The sequence below is a fragment of the Trachemys scripta genome, chromosome 12 (assembly GCF_013100865.1).
Source record: "Trachemys scripta elegans isolate TJP31775 chromosome 12, CAS_Tse_1.0, whole genome shotgun sequence".
NCBI lineage: Eukaryota > Metazoa > Chordata > Testudines > Emydidae > Trachemys > Trachemys scripta.
Window position 1 is genome coordinate 3,773,134 of NC_048309.1, and position 18,905 is coordinate 3,792,038.

Sequence of the window (18,905 nt, forward strand, 5' to 3'; positions counted from 1 at the left end):
TTTTCTGGTTCTTTGAAATCCCATGGCATTCCCTTTGCATCCCATGACCTGCCCTTCATCCCTCCTTTTCAGGTTCCTCGGCAACACAGGCTTTGAATTGCAAGGGAACTCAGGGAGGATTGCAGCTGCCTCATCTTTTATGCCCTCATATAAGAGCATGAGGAGACATAGTTCCCATATACAGCTCCAATGGACACCACTAGTCAGTCTCTGTCAAAGAGAGAGAGTCTTGTGCATGTAAGGCATGTGCTCACCTATTGCAGGATCCACCCTGACTGCCTACATCTTGGAAAACCACAGTTACTGCAGGGCAAGTAACAGGTCTGTTTACATTCTGTCTTAATGTTGTAGGGCTGCTGGGGGATGGGGCAACCAGCCTGTGTGTGGAGTACGATCAAGAGCTGATCTCATCAAGGAGGCAGCCCATTGGGCTCCTGGATGCATTGGAGCACAATGAGAAGAGCAGTGAAGGGGCAGAAGAAGACCGCTTGCCAGGAGAGGAAAAGGTACTGGTGATCACGTACAGAAGAGCTGTATGTAGGTTTGATTTGAACTACTGATGCTAAAATTAAATGTTTGGTTGACAACTTATGGGCACTGGATCCAACTCCCTTCCAAAAAAATACCGTGTAATTCACCACCATTAACAAGAAAGGTCTCGGGATGAGCTTGAGTAATAGCTTCTCTTTGGAGAAGGGCACCCTGCCACCTTCTAGTATGTGACCTACACATTCACATTGGTGCTAATAATGAAGTTATCACTGCTATAGGTGAGAGACGGACTGCCAGAAGTTAGCATTATACTTTTAGGGCTGAGGAGTCCTCAAAAAGAGTTTGCTATATATGCAGAACCTCATGGTGGACATTCACTGTAGCTGTTGGAATGTGAAGATGTATTACAGGAAAACTGGAACTCCTTTTAAATTTTTATCTGCATGTAGAGCAGCATTCAAATGGGAAATGGACTCTGTGGCTCTCAGAGCCCACACAGCACAGATAGAAGTACCTTATCATTGAGCCACAGAAGCCCTGCAATGCCATTGCACAGTAGGGTTAGTAAGCGTCTTCTATGCTACTGCTTTTCCTTAGACCTCTTCTAGAGAGAGAATAGTCTCTAACTGGGAGGTCTAAGTGAAATGATACATTTCTGATCAGGCTGGTTTCCTCCTGCTGTTCCAGAAATGAATTTTTTGCAATTAGTAACGGAGTTACGTTGGAGTAGCCTGGTTTCCTGTCTCAATATGGCCCTTGACTCCATTACATGAAGGAATAATTTTACTGTTCCTGCTAATCAGTTTTCTTTAACACTGAGATGTCTCTTATGAAATATTGCTTTCAGGGTTATTTCTTGTGCACAGAGCTGGTCAATATGGGGTGCCATTTGCCAGTCGGGGGGATAAGCCCCCTTCAACTGAATCAGATTGATTCATTACTGGCTGTATCCTTATTTCTCATTCTGTAACACAGCATTACTTAAATCAAGTTAATTAAAAAGCCATAGAGTCGTTGTGTTTATCCTGCTCAAACTCGCACAGCTTTGAGCATCACTAGGCAATGAGAATTGCAGTTCTGAAAGAGAAGAACATCAATGGCCGGTTCTTAAACCCAACATAGCTTGAGGGTATTTTTCTCTTCTAAATTTAAATCTGAAAAACAACTCTGAACAAAGATCGAAGATCTTGGTGAATGACACAGTAAATATTCAGCAATCATACACAAGCAGGCAGGATTGTATTAGTACCCTGCTGAATATGCAAATATTTTCTTCTGGGAGTGCTTGCTCATATCGAATCCATTGTAGATGTGCACACGCCCACATGCGCGGTCATCAGAGATTTTTGCCTTAGCGGTATCCATAGGGCCGGTTGTGTCACCCCCCGCCCCCTTGAGTGCTGCGCTCATGCACTGATATATCTGGTGCTGCCCTCTCAATTCCTTCTTACCGCCCGTGGTGGTCAGTCAGAGCGCCTTTCCTTGCTCATCAAGGACTTTTGGTTTTCTTACCGTGGACTTTGTGCCTTTAGGCTGTCTACAGAGTTATTTTTAGTGTTAAGTACTTGTTTGTTTGCAGTAGTTAGTGTTAGTAGTTAGGTCCCAGTGCAGACTTTGGTCCCAGCGGGGCATGCCCTGGTCTCCGGGCTTTAAGCCCTGTGAATCCTGTAACAGGCCTATGCCTGTTAGTGACCCCCAGGGTAGCTGTCTCAAGTGCCTGGGGGAAGCACACATTAGAGAGGTGCCAGATTTGTTAAAAACTTTCAGCCTTGCATGCAAAAGGAGAGACGCATCAGGCTCAGAACCCTCCTTATGGAGTCTGCCCAGCGTCTGAGCTGTCCCGCCATGAGTCTCCCAACACCTCAGCATTGGTGCGAAGTGCGCCACCAGCACTGGGGCCCACTTGTCATCACTCTGCGTCGCTGGTTCCAGAAGAGGGCTAAGAAGCATGGCTCCCTGGCACTGACAAAAAAGTTAGCGGTAAGCAAAGAGCCTGCCCCAAGCTGCCTGCCTACCCTGGACCCCCGCAGTTGACCCTCTCCGGTCGGGGCCGTCAGCCCACTAAAAGGTCCTTCTCCGACTCCTGCAAGTGGGACTGGACCGACTCCCCTGCCAGCACCAATGCCTTCAAGAGCCCAGGTGTCGAAGGAGCACAGATCTCGCCTAAGGATCCCTAAGAGGGCAAGCCAGTCGACCAGGCTCCCTAGAGATCGGTGGAGTGCCACTGATCCCTCGAGATGATGGTGCGCTCTCCGCCTCCATACGGCCGGTTGCCAGTGCCATCGTTGAGATCAGTGGGGACTTATTGTTGGTCACCAGCTCCATGGTCACGGTTGCTGTCATCTCGATGCAGCTCGCCAAGAGGGAGGTGCTGGTCCACCTATTGGGCCCAGTAATTCATCACCCTGGTGCAGGAGGGCACTTCAGCAGCCCTCTGTGCCCTGCAGATTGCGTGGGATGTGGCGGACTTGGCGTCCGGGGTGGTGGCATCCATGGTGCTGATGACGCACAGCTCCTGGCTTCAAACTGCTGGGCTCTCCCAGGAGATGCAGACCTCCATTCAAGACCTTCCTTTTGATGGGAACAGTCCGTTTTCTGATCAAACGGATGCGAGGCTGCATGGGGTGAAGGACACCAAAGCCACCCTCCGTTCGCTGGGCACACATGCTGCAGTAAGCTGTTCCAGCTGCCCCCACCACCAAGGTCGTGGCAATCTCATTCTGGACCTGTCAGGAGAAGGGACAGGGACACTACATTTGGTCGTTGCTGCCCTTCTGCCTCCCGCTCACCTGCGCAGCCTAGCCAAGCTAAACATTCGGCAGGGCAGAAGCGCCCATTTTGATGGTGCGATCAAGAGCGATGCCCAAGCCAATTCCTCGGATCTGCTGCTGCTTTTCCTCAACCTCCTTTTTCCCTACCTCTTGGCCTGCTTGCAGGTTACGTCGGACTGTTGGGTCCTGGACATAATAGCTTGGGGCTATACCCTGCAAATCCTCCTCCTCTTCCCTCCCCCCATCCCCACTTTCCCGTTCCTCTTCAGGGACCCTTCTGACGAGCAACTCCTTGTTCGGGAGGTCGCCAACCTTCTGTGTCTGGGGGCTGTGAAGGAGGTTCCTCGGAACATGAAAGGAAAGGGGTTCTACTTCTGGTACTTCCTAATCCCGAAAGGGGGCCTCAGACCCATCCTGGACCTGCGCCGCCTCAACAAGTCTCTCAAGAAGTTGACATTTCGCATGGTCTCCCTGGCCTCCATCATTCCTTCCCTGGATCCGGGAGACTGGTATGCCGCTCTCGACTTGAAAGACGCTTATTTCTATATTCCCGGGGCACAGGTGTTTCCTCCGTTTTGTAGTAGGAGGGCACCATTTCCAGTTCACGACGCTACCCTTTGGCCTCTCTTCGGCCCTGAGGGTGTTCACGAAGTGCATGGCGCTGGTGGCTGCTTACCTGAGGCGTTGGGGGGGTGGGAGGAGAGGGGGGGACATCTGTTTCCATACCTTGATGACTGGCTCTTTTGTCCCTGAATTGGTGGCTGGATCCCAAGTCGGTGCTGCAGGGGGTCCCCTTTGCATCGCCATTCCTGTCGCTGACTCTGGTCTCCAACACCTCGAATCTGGCCTGCAGAGCCCACTTGTGCGAACTCGGTACCCAGAGCTATAGGATGATCTAGCCCTTCATATCAATATCAGGGAATTCAGAGTGGTTCACCTGGCCCGCCAGGTGTTCTTGCCCCAACTAAAGGGCAAGGTTGTGCAGGTCCTCATGGACAATACCGCCGCGATGTATTACATCAACAGGCGGGTGGGGCCAGATCCCCAGCCCTTTGTCAGGAAGCGCTCAGCTTTCGGAACTTCTGTGTGTGGCATGCAATTCATCTGATCACCACCCATCTACCTGGCTCCAAGAACATCCTAGCAGATCGCCTCAGCGGGACCTTCTCGTCTTGCTACGAGTGGTCCCTCCATCCGGAGGTGGTCCATGTAATTTTCCAAAGGTGGGGAACTCCCCAGGTGGACTTGTTTGCGTCCAGGCAGAACAGGAAGTGCCACCAGTTCCACTCCATCCAGGGATTTCACGTATGCCTTTCCACTGGTACCATTGATCAACAGGGTCCTGGTGAAAGTCAAGCTGGACAGGGCAAGAGTTATCCTCGTGGCCCCGTCAACACTGGTTCGGCATGCTGTTGGATCTTTCGGTAGCTGCCCCTCTTCCACTGCTTCAACCAGAGCAGCTGTCGCAGAACCAAGGCAACTTGCGGCATCTGAACCTGGCGGCACTGCTTGGCAGTTGCATGGCTGAGCGTGGATGAAAAAGCTTGTTTGGCTCATGTTCAGCAAGTTTTTCTTGACATCAGGAAACCCTCGACCAGGGCAACCTACCTGGCAAAATGGAAAAGGTTCGAGTATTGGGCCTCGGAACGGTGCTTTCGGGCCGAGCAGGCTTCGCTGCAGGACATCCTGGTGGACTACTTGCTGCATCTTAAGCGTCAAGGGTTGTCCCGCTCTTCTGTCAAGGTCCACCTGGCAGCCATCTTGGCGTTACATCCCCCGGTTCAGGGCAGGTCCCTCTTTGCCCACCCCATGACGGTGTGGTTCTTGAAAGGGCTGGAGGGCCTCTACCCACACGTCCGGGAGCCGGTCCCGCTGTCGGACCTGAATCTCGTGCTGTCCAGGCTCATGGGTCCCCCCTTTGAACCCTTGGCTCCTACTCCCTCCTACTCTTCTCCTGGAAGGTTTCTTTTTTGGTCGCTATAACGTTGGCCTGTAGGGTATCAGAGATCAGGATGCTCACTTCAGAACCACTCTATATGGTTGAGTTCAAGGACTACAACTTCTTCAGCTGCACCTGGTGTTTTTGACTAAGGTCATGACCTAGTTTCATACTGGCCAGGATATATATCTACCAGTCCTTTGTCCTAAGCTTCATGCATCAGATGAGAAGTGGAGTCTACAAACCCTGGACATCAGAAGGGTGCTGGCTTTCTACATAAATAGAACAAAGCCATTCTGTAAGTTGACACAGCTGTTCATGGCAGATAGGATGAAAGGTCACCCAGTGTCCACTAAGAAGCTCGTCCTGGATCACAGCCTGTATCCACCACTGCTATGAGCTGGCTCAGGCGTCATCGGCAGCCTTCCTGGCACAGGCGCTGATCCACGAGATCTGTCAGGCCGCGACCTGGTCGTCCGTCCACACGTTCGCATTGCATTACATGCTGACCCAGCAAGCTCAAGAAGATGCTGGCTTCGGCAGAGCAGTGCTACAATCTGCGAGGTTGTGAACTCCGAGCCCACCTCTGAGAATTCTGCTTGTGAGTCACCTACAATGGAATCAACATAAGCAAGCACTCGAAGAAGAAAAAACGGTTACTTACTTTTTTGTAACTATTCTTTGAGGTGTGTTGCTCATGTCTGTTCCATTACCTGCTCTCCTGCCCCTCTGTTGGAGTTGTCGGCAAGAAGGAACAGAAAGGGCGTAGGGCCATCAACGCCTGATATACCAGCGCATGAACATGGCACTCAAGGGGGCAACACAGCCAGCCCTATGGATACCTGTAGCACAGCGCAGACTCACCCCTGCAGCGCTTCCTGCTGGTCGTCCTCGGGAATTAGCTCTTTGACCCAGGAGTGCCCTCTGCAGGCCAGTGATCAGCCTGCTGTTGGCCCCCGTGTCCCTCCCGGACCCTGGGGCCCTTGGCTTGGGTGCTGCCCCCTGGCAGTGCCCCACTCTCTCTGGGACTCCCCACCCGGTGGAACCCCCACCCCCTATCCCCACATCGCCTCAGTCCTGGCTACTGCCAGTCACCGTCTAGCCCCTGCGCCCTGGGGTGGATTGCAGTCTATCAGCCAATCATCACCGGCAACACGGGCTTTGGACTGGCTGCCTTTACCCACCCTCAGGTTACCCCTCTGCAACCCCAATACCTATATGGGCCTAGGACTAGGCCCTGCAGCCTGGGGAGTTGCTGGCCTAGGGCTTCCCAGCCCCCAAGGCCTTTCCCCAGCCCTGCCTCACTCTAGGTCCCTGGTGAGTTCACTGCAGCCAGGCCTGTCTGTCTCTCCAGTCAGAGTGAGACTCCTTCTGCTTGAGCTCCTGGCTCAAGCCTTTATAGGGCTAGCTGGGCCCTGATTGGGGCATGGCCCCAGCTGAGCCTGTTTCCTCCCAATCAGCCCAGGCGTCTTGCCCTTCCACAGCCCTCCTCCAGGGCAGTTTTAAACCCCTCAGGGCAGGAGCGGGTGACCTCTCCGCTACACTACCACTAAGGCAAAAATCTTCGATGACCGCGCACGTGGGCGTACACATCCCTACAATGGAATGAACATGAGCAACACATCTTGAAGAACAACAGTTACAAAAGGTGAGTAACTGTTTTTTAGTCACCATCCTGAAAATGCACCGTCTGCCACGTTCTCAATAAGTTAATCTTTTCTTGGGCAAGCAATGAGAAAATAAGTCATTTGATATATCTGCTTTCTCAAAAGGAATGTGGAGACCTAAAAATTGGGGATTTCCCACTGCTTCATCAGTGTCGCTCAGATGGGCGTTTTCATTATCTTTGACTCTGCTTATACTACTAAGGGAGTGTCTGTTGCAATTAAAATATTGTACCCCTCTCCACACTTCCCTAGCACATCCATTCTCCTCTGGAACCTTGTCTAGAGTCACAATTTTAAGGAAAACTTAACTAGTGCAGCTCACCCTCTGCTAGCACTGGTGAGAGCTCTAGGGGTAGAGCTGCCATCAGTGTTTTTACCATTGTCACCTAATGCTGTTCTGACTGACTTGGAAAGGTAAAGTTTCTGCATGACTGCATTTTAATATGCTAGGCAGTGTCCTTGTCTGATTTATCTGTTGAAAGGAGGGAACTCAGGGTCGGGGAGGGAATCAAAATCCTATTTTTTAACATTTAAATCAATCTTTGATTTAAAAAAAAAAAAGCCTTATTTGAATTTTCAACCATCTGCCTTAAGGTTCAGTTTATAATAAACTATTGTCTTCTGAATAAATAAAATAAATTCAAAATGTTGAAAAGGATCAGTATATTAAGAATTACATATGCTTACAGTTTTCATCACAGCAGATTGATGACCCTGTACTCTACAGTCTGCTTTATGAAACGCTGGAAATATAACTGGATAAAGACTCTTCATAGCCTGGATTAAGGCATGACTTGTTGGTATTCCTTAAAACTCAGTTCTCTTTAGGCCAGATTTGCCCTCATAACCTTTGTGGGCACAGAATAGTCCTTGGGAGGGAAAGAAAGCTAAACCATTAAGGAAGGAACACAGTTTCTCTTGATGTGAACTTTTGCAGTGCTTTGTCAGCGAGTTGTCCAGTTCTCTCTCTGCATTGTAAAAGATGTCTATACAGGGAATATTTTGAATTCGTTTTGCATACGATGGTCATTTCAAAATAAAAAATAAGATTGCCTTACAGAGAGCAATCTCCACAGGTTAGGTTTATCTCTAATTTCTATAGCTCTTTGATACGAGGATCTCTGGAGGAAGTAGGAAGGAACAAAAGAGTGGCCTCTGCCTCACTCACCCACTGTAATGCCAACATCATTTTCTAGTTAGGCCATTCCACACATTCAAATGAATGTGTTCTTCCTCTCTGAACTGCCCCATATCTTATTTCTTTGTTCCTCTGCTTCATTCACTGTCTTCTGAATCATCCAGAAACCCAAATTTATGTGCTTCATTGACAGTTTGTCATGATTTGCTTTGTCTCCTTGGAGTGATGTCACTGTGGGGGATTAACTACCTTTATCACAGAAAATGACAAGAAGGGGAGGGGATAGGAACAAAATAAACTAAAGCCTTTTAATGCTGTCCTTACAGGCAAAACGTTTATCAACACTCTCCCTTCAGTACGAGAAGAGGTTAACAGATGAGCAGAAAGGAGGAAGAAAGAAAATAAAAATAGTCAACAATCTGGTATGTTTGTATTGAACAGTTTATCTGAGATAAAAAGGCTGTACCAGATATCTTACATATTTTATAGGCGGTGCATGTAGCAACATCTGTAGTTAAAGTTGCCCAACAGTTTCCAGTATAAGACCCTATTTCCAGTTTTCTTATGTCTTGGCCAAACTTAAACCAGAAAATTTCCATGATGAGTGTCTGACTCAGATTGAATTTTTGGGAGAATTTTCAGCTACAGTGGTCCACCCGTTTCCAAAAATTAGATTAGGGGAAAATAAGTTGTTTTGCCCATGTAAAAAAACAAAATCTTACAACCATTGAAGGAAAAAGCTCTGGCACCTTCAGGCTTTGGAGCAGGGACTTGAAATTTGGCAGGGATGTCTCCCAAGTGTTAGAGATGTGCCTTTTCCATTCCTATGAAAATATGTCCAAATTTGGACAAGTTATAAGCACCTGAAAAATCAGAGTTTGCACAAGTTCAGTAGAGGTTGGTTTGTCAGCTAAATTTTCTGAAGATTCTGTGTGCATTGAGCATGCTCATAGAGTCTAAGGCCAATAATGACCATTGTGATCATCTAGTCTGACTTCCTATGTAGCACTGGTTGTAGAATTTCACCAAATAATTCCTAGAGCAGATGCTTTAGAAAAATATCCAATCTTGATTTAAAAATGGTCAGTGATGGAGAATCCACCATGACCCCTGGTAAATTGTTCCCATAGCTAATTATTCTCATAGATAAAAATGTATGCCTTATTTCCTGTCTGGATTTGTCTAACTTCAACTTCCAGCCACTGGATCGTGTTATACCTTTTTCTGCTAACTTTGAAGAGCCCATTACTAAATATTTGTTCCTCAGGCTGTTGATTAATCACAGTTAACTCATGCGATTATTTTAAAAAATTAATTGCGGTTAAAAAAATTAATTGCGATTAATCGCACTGTTAAACAATAGAATACCAACTGACATTTATTAAATATTTTTTGATGTTTTTCTACATTTTCAAATATCTTGAGTTCAATTACAACACCGAATACAAAGTGTACAGTGCTCACTTTATATTATTTTTTATTACAAATATTTGCACTGTAAAAATGATAAACAAAAGAATTGGTATTTTCTAGTTCACCTCATACAAGTACTATAGTGCAATCCCTTTATTGTGAAAGTGTAATTTACAAATGTAGAAGTTTTTTTATTCCATAACTGCATTCAAAAACAAAACAATGTAAAACTTTAGAGCCTACAAGTCCACTCAGTCCTACTGCTAGTTCAGCCAATCGCTAAGACAAACAGGTTTGTTTACATATACGGGAGATACTGCTGCCTGTTTCTTATTTACGTCGTCACCTGAAAGTGAGAACAGGCATTCACATGGCACTTTTGTAGACGGTGTTGCAAGGTATTTACGTGCCAGATATGCTAACTATTCGTATGCCCCTTCATGCTCTGGCCACCATTCCAGAGGACATGTTGATGATGCTCATTAAAAAAATTTGTGACTGAACTCCTTAGGGGAGACTTGTATGTCTCCTGTTCTGTTTTACCTGCATTCTGCCATATATTTCATGTTGTAGCAGTCTCAGATGATAACCCAGTGCATGTTCATTTTAAGAACACTGTCACTGCAGATTTGACAAAACGCAAAGAAGGTACCAATGTGAGATTTCTAAAGATAGCTACAGAATGATCCAAGGTTTAAGAATCTGAAGGGCTGTCCAAAATCTGAGAGGGATGAGGTGTGGCGCATGCTTTCAGAAGTCTTAAAAGAGCAACACTCAGATGCGGAAACTACAGAACCTGAACCACCAAAAAAGAAAATCAACCTTCTGCTGGTAGCATCTTTGTTAGATGATGAAAATGAACACGTGTTGGTCCACTCTGCTTTGGATCGTTATCGAGCAGAACTCATCATCAGTGTGGATGCATGTCCTCCAGAATGGTGGTTGAAGCATGAAGGGACATATGAATCTTTAGCATATCTGGCACGTAAATATCTTGCAATGCCGGCTACAACAGTGCTATGTGAACGCCTCTTCTCACTTTCAGGTGACATTGTAAACAAAAAGTGGACAGCATTATCTCCTGCAAATTGTAACCAAACTTTTGTCTGAGCGATTGGCTGAAGTATGACTGAGTGGACTTGTAGGCTCTAAAGTTTTACATTGTTTTATTTTTAAATTCAGTTATTTTTTTGTATATAATTCTACATTTGTAAGTTCACTTTCATGATAAAGCAGTTGCACTACAGTACTTTTATTAGGTGAATTGAAAAATACTATTTTGTGTTTGTTTGTTTTTTACTGTGCAAACATTTGTAATGAAAAATAAATAAGTTGAGCTCCGTACACTTCGTATTCTGTTGTAAAAGAAATCAATATACTTGAAAATGTAGAAAACATCAAAAAATATTTAAATAAATGGTATTCTATTGTTGAACAGCACCGTTAATCGTGCGATTAATCGCGATTAATTTTTTTAATCGCTTAACAGCTCTATTTGTTCCCCATGTAGGTACTTATAGACTTATAAGTCTATAGACTTATAATCAAGTTACCCCGTAACCTTTTCTTTGTTAAGATAAATAAATTAAACTCCTGGAGTCTATCACGAAAGGCATGTTTTCTAATCCTTTAATCATTCACATGGCTCTTCTTTAAACCCTCTCCAATTTATCAATATCATAAGAACGGCCACACTTGGTCAGACCAAAGGTCCATCTAGCCCAGTATCCTGTCTTCCGATAGTGGCCAATGCCAGGTGCTTCAGAGGGAATGAACAGAACAGGGAATCATCAAGTGATCCATCCCCTGTTGTCCATTCCCAACTTCTGGCAAAAAGAGGCTAGGGACATCATTCCTGAATTGTGGGCACCAGAACTGGACACAGGATTCCAGCTTCAGTCGCACCAGTGCCAAATAGAGAGGTGAAATAACCTCTCTACTTCTACCCTTGTTTGTGTATCCAAGGATCACATTAGCCTTTTTGGCCACTGCATCATGCTGGAAGCTCATGTGCAGCTGATTAGCCACCACGACCCCCAAATCTTTTTTTTTTAGTCACTGTTTCCCATGATAGTGTCCCCTATCCTGTAAATATGACCTACATTCTTTGTTCCCAGATGTCCACGTCTACATTTAGCCATATTAAAATGGTTCCAGCTCCTCACAGATTCTATGTGCTGACCAGATGGTGCATCTACCATCCCCACAGGGCAACAGAGACTGAGCAGGACTTTCCCTGCAGCTGCTCCTAGCAGGGACTCTTTGTGCTGCAAGGCATAGGAACTAAGATGTCTTTCCTTTGTTCTCAGTGTTGCTTTCCCTACTGGCACCCTAGCAGAAACAGCCTGACTCGGATGCAGAGTAGTGAAGAACAAAGGGACAAGTTGGAAGAGATGCAGAGCTAGGGGACAAGGGCAGGAGCGTGGGTGGAAGGGAATTAGGAGCGGGAGCCCCAGGAGAGGTGAGGAATGATAAGAGCAGATGGGGAAGGAGGGGAGAGTGGGGAGCAGGATGGAAAGAACAGGAGCTGAGTGTGTGGGGAAGTATAGGAGCAAGGTTGTCGACATCCAGGACCTGCAGGAGAGGAAATAGCATCGAGGTACAGAGGCAGTTACTGGGGAAGGGGGAATAGGAGAAGAGGAGGACAGGGAAAGGCTGAGGGGACCGGGGCAGAAGGGTTTCTTATCTCTAGAGTACAATCCCCTACCAAACCTGGAACTGAACCCATTATTGCTGAGATTCATCATTCCTTTGCTGTCTGGCAACTAGCTGTGAAACTTACTGGCAAAGTGTGTCTCCTTCCCCCTCCAGAGGCATGTCCCCATAGAAGATATTAGCCGCCTTCTGCTACTAGTTATTTCAATTAGCTTGAGTGGTAGAGGACTGCGCTATGGGTCTAAAGATCCTAACTCTGCTGTTGACTCATGTGTGAGTCAGTGTGATTCTATATGGTGGAATTTTTGGTTTTGTTTTCAATTTAAGTTTAAAAAAACCAGGAAATTACATATAAAAGCCACATTAAATTAACATTAAGGTTTCAAAGTCAAGCAATCAGTTGGTAAGGAATGCCCGCATTGAGGTTGCTTGTGAAATCTGAATTAGACCCTCTTGCATAGATGCTTTATACTATACATTCTTTAATTACATGATCACATAGTATTTTTTTTTCACAGGATTCCTACCTCATTTAATGCACAGGGATTGACAATGCTCTGGGAATGAATCAGGGTTGTGTAGAGAAGGTGACTGTTGTCTGTAGGACCTCTACCTCTTTTGTGCAGACATTTGAAAGGCATGTGGTGAATGAGGCGGCTATCACGTAATTAAAGACTGCATTATAATGCATATTCACGGCGGGGGCTGAATTAAGGTTGATGGTGTGACGAAGTGGGACTGTTCTTAATGTTTCCTCTGAATACTGTGTGGGTGCCTCAGTTTCCCCTATGCATTTCTTAAGTCTCTAGTGTGCATAAATGGCTGACAATCTGTCTCCTAGCAACAAATGGCCAGGGCCCTTCCCCCCTTGCAAGGGGATAGCTAAAGGTGAACAAAGAGATCAGGTGACCTGGCCCGGGAAAGAGACAAAGGCCAGAAAGGAGGGGCTGGAGAGGGTTTCAGTTGGGAGCTGGCTGGGGACGAGAAGTGAGAGCAGACAGGGTTATCTGGTTCGCTGGGCCCCAGAATGGACCTGGCTGAGGGGTCCTGTTCGCTGTACCTACAGGCTCTGTTTTAGACCGTGTTCCTGTCATCTAATAAACCTTTGTTTCTCTGGCTGGCTGAGAATCACGTCTGACTGCGAAGTGGGGGTGCATGCAGGACCCTCTGGCTTCCCCAGGACCCTGCCTGGGCGGACTCGCTGTGGGAAGCACACGGAGGGGCATATACTGAATGCTCCAAGGAGAGACCCAGGAAGGTGAAGCCGTGTAAGCTTCTTGCCCTGAAGACAGTCTCCTCCAAGAGAGAGGAGGCTCCCCAAAGTCCTGACTGGCTTTGTGGGGAGCAGTTCCAGAGCATCGCCCGGGGACTCCATGACAGATGGTACTGAAGTGCCATTGATATACTGCTGATACCTAGCTTTGTCTCCTTATCCAGTGTAGACACTACTGAGCTCAGTTGAGGATAGTTAATTAATGCCAGTAGAAAGGGTGAAGTATTTTGAGGCTCTTCGTGGAGCTGCGTATGCCCATTTTCTAGAGAACATCATCTCTCCCATTACAAGATGGCATGCAACCTCTCAGTTCTTTTTAACTGCTCATGGGGGCTCAGATCGCAGCTGTGACTGGGAGACCGATTACATGCTAACTTCACAGAGGTAGGCTTAGCCACAGCGAGCCATGCTTTTGTCACCTCTGGGCTGAGCTATTGCAGTGCACTCTGAAGATGACTCAAACGATGGTAGGTTCATCCTGCAGCTCTCTGCCTGCAAGGTAGGACAAACTGATATGAGCACTACACACAGGGTACGTCTACGCTTACCTCTGGGTCCGGTGACAGGCAATCGATGTTCTGGGATCGATTTATCGCGTCTGGTTAAGACGCGATAAATCGATCCCGGATCAATCCCGGAAGTGCTCGCCGTCAACGCCGGTACTCCAGCTCGGCGAGAGGCGTACGCGGCATCGACGGGGGAGCCTCCCTGCCGCATCTGGACCCGCGGTAAGTTCGGACTAAGGTACTTCGAATTCAGCTACGTTATTAACGTAGCTGAATTTGCGTACCTTAGTCCGAAGTGGGGGTTAGTGTGGACCAGGCAACAGACTGCGTATGCTTCTGGAGCTGTTTCAAGATACCGATGTTTATCTTCAAAGCCTGAAATGGATTAGGAACGAACAGTTGAAATGACCACCTGTCGCTCCACATCCCACCATGGCAGTTGTCCTCAGGGACGCTGAGCCTGACAAAATCCAGGCTCAGACAGGAATGGGAGCAGGTTGCTTTCAACAGAGGGCCCTCAGCGGTGGAATTCACTGGCACCTAGATCATGCTGCATCAGTCTTGTAGCCCTCAAGGTGTGATTCAAGACTCATCTCTTTTGGCAGGCCTTCTCCTAAGAACAGAGTTGTGCAATGGACCTGGCTGCCTGCCTGCCCTAGAAAGCAATCCACCCAGAGTTCAGTTCCTCTAAAGCAGACAGCAGTAATCTGTAAGGAAGGGGATAAGAGTTTGTTCCTCTTCCTTGAGGGAGGGAACAGGTGAACATCTAAATGTATGTGAATGACCCCAGATGTTACAGGGATGAGTGTCCTAGGAGCCTATATAATAAGAGTCTGGGAAATGGTTGCACACACAGGTATTGGAATTCCCCAAGGAGTCACCATTTGTTGCCCTCAGGGATATACCCATAGGAAAAGGCTTATGAGGAAGGGGTGTATTAAAATATACCACAGGCATTCTGTTCTGATTTATGAGCACACTATGATTCAGACCCAGTTAACACAGCTGCTATCATAGAATAACAGCAATATAAGTTATATCCTTAGGAAAATCCCTACTGTGTTGCACTGTACAAGCCTGTCTCCTGAAATTCCTGCTTCCATTCTGGAGTTATAGTGGCCAAGCATTAAACCAGGCGAGGGAAAACTTTTGGCCGGAGGGCCACATCTGGGAATAGAAATTGTATGGCGGGCCATGAATGCTCACAAAATTAGGGTTGGAGTGTGGGAGGGGGTGAGGGCTCTGGTTGGGGGTGCGAGCTCTGGGGTAGGGCCAGAAATGAGTTCAGGGTGTGCGAGGGGTCTCCTCGGGGGGGTGAGGGGTTTGGGGTGCGGGAGGGGGCTCCAGGCTGGGATCGAGGGGTTTGGAGAGGGGGAGGACGATCAGGGCTGGGGCAGGGGTTTGGAGAGTGGGGGCAGGCTCCGGGCAGCGCTTACCTCAAGTGGCTCCCGGAGGCAGCAGCGTGTCCCTTCTCTGGCTCCTACGGGGAGGCACAACCAGGTGGCTCTGCGCACCACCCCGTCCGCAGGCACCACCCCGCAGCTCCCATTGGACATGGTTCTTGGCCAATGGGAGCTGCGGGGGCAGTGTGCAGAGTGGAGCGCCCAGGCTTCCCCTATGCATAGGAGCCGGAGTGGGGCCATGCCACTGCTTCCGGGAGCTGTGTGGAGCGGCCCCCAACCCTGCTCCCTGGCTGGAGCACTGGAGGAGGGCAGAGAAGGATCATCCCAGTATTCAATAAGGGGCCTTTGGGAGAACTTCATCTTCCAAAATAACTGTTTTTGGCTGGCGTGTGTGTGTGTCCGTCCTAAAGTAACCAAGATGAGCTCAACTCCATCTGGTTCATGGAACCCATGCTGTACATACACAGAGGATGGCTAAATTCTTCCAGGGAGCTGTGAATTTCCAGCAGCTGGACACAATTGGGTTTGTGTTCCCTCCTGCAGCACTGAAACTTGTTTATCAGGAGATGGTGCATTGGTAATGCACGTTTCTGAGCAACTGCCATTGTTTATAATGGAGTTAACAGGATGTTAGTCACTAAGAAGCATTACATTATGATTCTGTGCTTTGTAGTTAACTGATGTCAACTTTATTGATGACTGCTTTGCATCTAATTGAGGTGCTGTGTGTTGAAACAAAGTTCATGGGATTACTTATTCCCATTTCAGTTAATCTCTCCAATGCATCCCATTTACCAAAAAACCTGGGTGGCCTTTTTGCAGCAAGCTGACAAAGTAGCAGACCCTGCTGAGCCAAAGAAGACCAGAGCCACATTGTTCATTGCAACAGTGAAGCAAGCCCTGAGCCAGCTACACTATGATCTCTTCTCAAAGGCTCTGCAGCAATACAAGAGGACCGATGACTTCAATGCCATGTTATCGCAAATGAGCTCTCTTTTCATGGAGGACCAGAAAAAGCATATCCTGCTGCGAGGTATGGTGATCTCCCTGAATGTATCCTATGGGACACAGCTTTTTTCCTTGGCATCTTGTCCCAAAGCAAGCCCTTCTGTGTCAAGTACAATGCAGAAAAATTCATTAATAATCCTTAGCATTTATTTAGGGCTTTACATTTTCAAAGCACTGTGCAAACATTAATCAACCTAGCCATTAAAAGTTAGCTTCTGTATTAAAACAGACCTTATGGTTACATGAAATAAAATAAACAGTTGTACATTGTTAGGGAATTTATGCTTTTCATGCACAGCTAATACATGTATAGACTTTAATATCGATAGGAAATATTATCTTAATCCAAATCTATGGTTGAATTAAGACTGTGATTGTGAGAAATTGATTGTGTGCATTGGGATGGTTTGATGTTAGAACTGAAAGTGACGTTACTTTAGAGCTGTGGAGACTGTCTCTTTTTGGGTAATGATGGTGATTGGATGTGTAAAGCAGGTTACTGTGAGGTTAGCATAGATAGTAATTTTGGTTTAACATGATTTTCTTGACTTTTGATGATTGTGTTGATAGGAAGTGGACCTGAGCTACCTTAATTCTATGTTGAAGTTTTTTGTGTTGGAATTTCCATGGTTTTTTTTTACTGATCTTATTTATCAGTTTTTAAAATAGGAATGGGAGGGGCCTGACTGGTTGCGTAGTGAGTAAATGATATGGGCAGCTACTGTGAAAAGGGAGCTGGAAAGGAAGACTGGTGAGCTGACCAGCATGGCTCACTGCTGAATGCCAATCAATCCTGTACTGGCATTTGATTTTAATATGCAGTGCCCCATATTGATAGATCATACATTATAATAGCATCGTAACACACCTGCAGCATAGCACAAGGATGAAGCCCATGAGTCCTGGCAGCCCAGGAGAAATGATGTTGTATTGTTCTAGAACATGCCCTGAATTGTTATTAATGTCTCAAAATGAGAGCTGGTATCAATATATTTTTAAGCATTATGAAACTTTGATTTCTTAGCTGTTGCTGTGGATAAGAGAAGTTACTAGTTTAGGTCAATTGAAAGCAAGTATTAGTGGTTTAGAAGGAATGTGTGTTTGAGATGATGATGAGAGGCAGAATCTGCTCTGGGAAGACGCAAGAGAGGTCTTCTGGGGATTTTTTAAAAATTCCGGTGCTTTACATTTCTGAGTTGACAATGTTTATATCTTCCTCATATGCTCTAGGGAGTTATTTGTTTTTGTGGTTCTTTTCCTTTGGACAAAATATTTTTTTAAATCCAAAACACTTATCAGCTGATTCTGACTGTTGTTGTTACTTACACTCGCTTTTCTCCAAATACCAATAACCTTTTCCAACACAATAGGAATAGTTAGTGTTACAGTAAATCTCAGGTTTTTCATCTTTTGATTTCCTAACTAATAGTTCATTCATGTCCCCCACACTTCACTATTTTTTAAATTAGAAATAGGGGAACAAATGACTGGGCTAAGGGAGTCTCCAACCTGTGCTCTTTTACTTTCCTAACATCATGATTAGTCAGGGAGGCAATGGAGGGCACAGGACTATGCGTTGGAAACCTAGGTTTTATTCCCCAGTCTGCTGATGACTTGTATGATCATGAGCATGTGACTTAACCCTTCTCTCTGCCTTAGGGCTTGTACACTCTATAAAATTAAGTCAACTTAAGTCAACGTACAGTCACAGCAGTAATTAAAACAATGGTTCATGTTCATACATGCTCCTTCTGTCAGCAGTCCATGTCCTCACCAGGAGAGCTTACACTGACTGAAGAGGGGCATTGTGGGACACTGACAGCTGGAGCCCAGCATCCCTGGGGCTGACCGCCTCAGCTGTAGGCACGGAGATCACAACTGCGACCCCTACCCCTACAGCCCAAGTGGTCAGCCTGGTGTGGGATTACAGCTGTTAGCCCCCCTGTGCTGGCAGCCCCAGCTGTGAGCCTTTGGGGGGCTCAGTTTCACAGCAGGAAGCCAGCAGTGAAATTGACATTCTTATTAGTTTCACAGCTGTGATTATTTCACATTTCTGCTCTAGTCCTGCTGTCAGCCTGCGGGGGGCTCCTTTCCCCCCCAGTCCCTCACCAGAAGGCGGCGGCTGGGCTCTGGGCCGTCAGCACCAGGCCTCAGGAGGCAGAGCTCCTGCTGTGAGTCCCACTGCTGGGGCTGACAGCTGGGAGTCCCGTTGCTGTCTCTTGGTGAGGGATTGGGAGTGAGAGAGGACAGCCCGAGCCCCCTATCCCTGCTGCCTCCTCCTGTTGAGGGACTGAGAGTGGGAGAAGAGCCCAAGTCTGGGCTCTCCCTCCCCAATCTGTCACCAGGAGGCAGTAACAGCTCTAAGCCTGTGCCCTGGGGTGGGATGGGGAGGACATAAGGTAAAATTTTCAAAAGCACCAAAGTCCCATTTCAAAAGTGAGTTAGGCACTTAAGAGCCTGGATTTCATTGAGAGTAAATGGACTTGGTCTCTTAAATGCCTCAGTCACTTTTGAGAATGGAACTTGCGTGCTTTATACGGCTCCAAAACTTCTCTCTCTCACCAACAGAAGTTGGTCCAACAAAAAATGTTACCTCACCCACCTTGTCTCTTAGGCTCCTAAATCAGATTGAAAATTTTA

At 46.9% G+C, this 18,905-nt stretch overlaps 1 protein-coding gene across 14 annotated transcripts in view; it reads left to right on the top strand.

The window, feature by feature from the left end:
- RTEL1 (regulator of telomere elongation helicase 1) overlaps positions 1-18,905 on the top strand; it is a 101,292-nt gene that overhangs the window by 61,966 nt on the left and 20,421 nt on the right. For 13 of the 14 annotated variants that reach the window (XR_004647868.1, XR_004647869.1, XR_004647870.1 and 10 more), the window contains 3 exons: positions 352-506; positions 8,334-8,429; positions 16,026-16,290. Coding sequence is in view for 11 of the 14 variants with exons in the window: in XM_034787462.1 (XP_034643353.1) it covers positions 352-506; positions 8,334-8,429; positions 16,026-16,290 (516 nt within the window). In the remaining 3 variants the exon portion in view is untranslated. The remainder of the gene's footprint in view (positions 1-351; positions 507-8,333; positions 8,430-16,025; positions 16,291-18,905) is intronic. The other variant, XM_034787461.1, reaches the window with a different exon arrangement.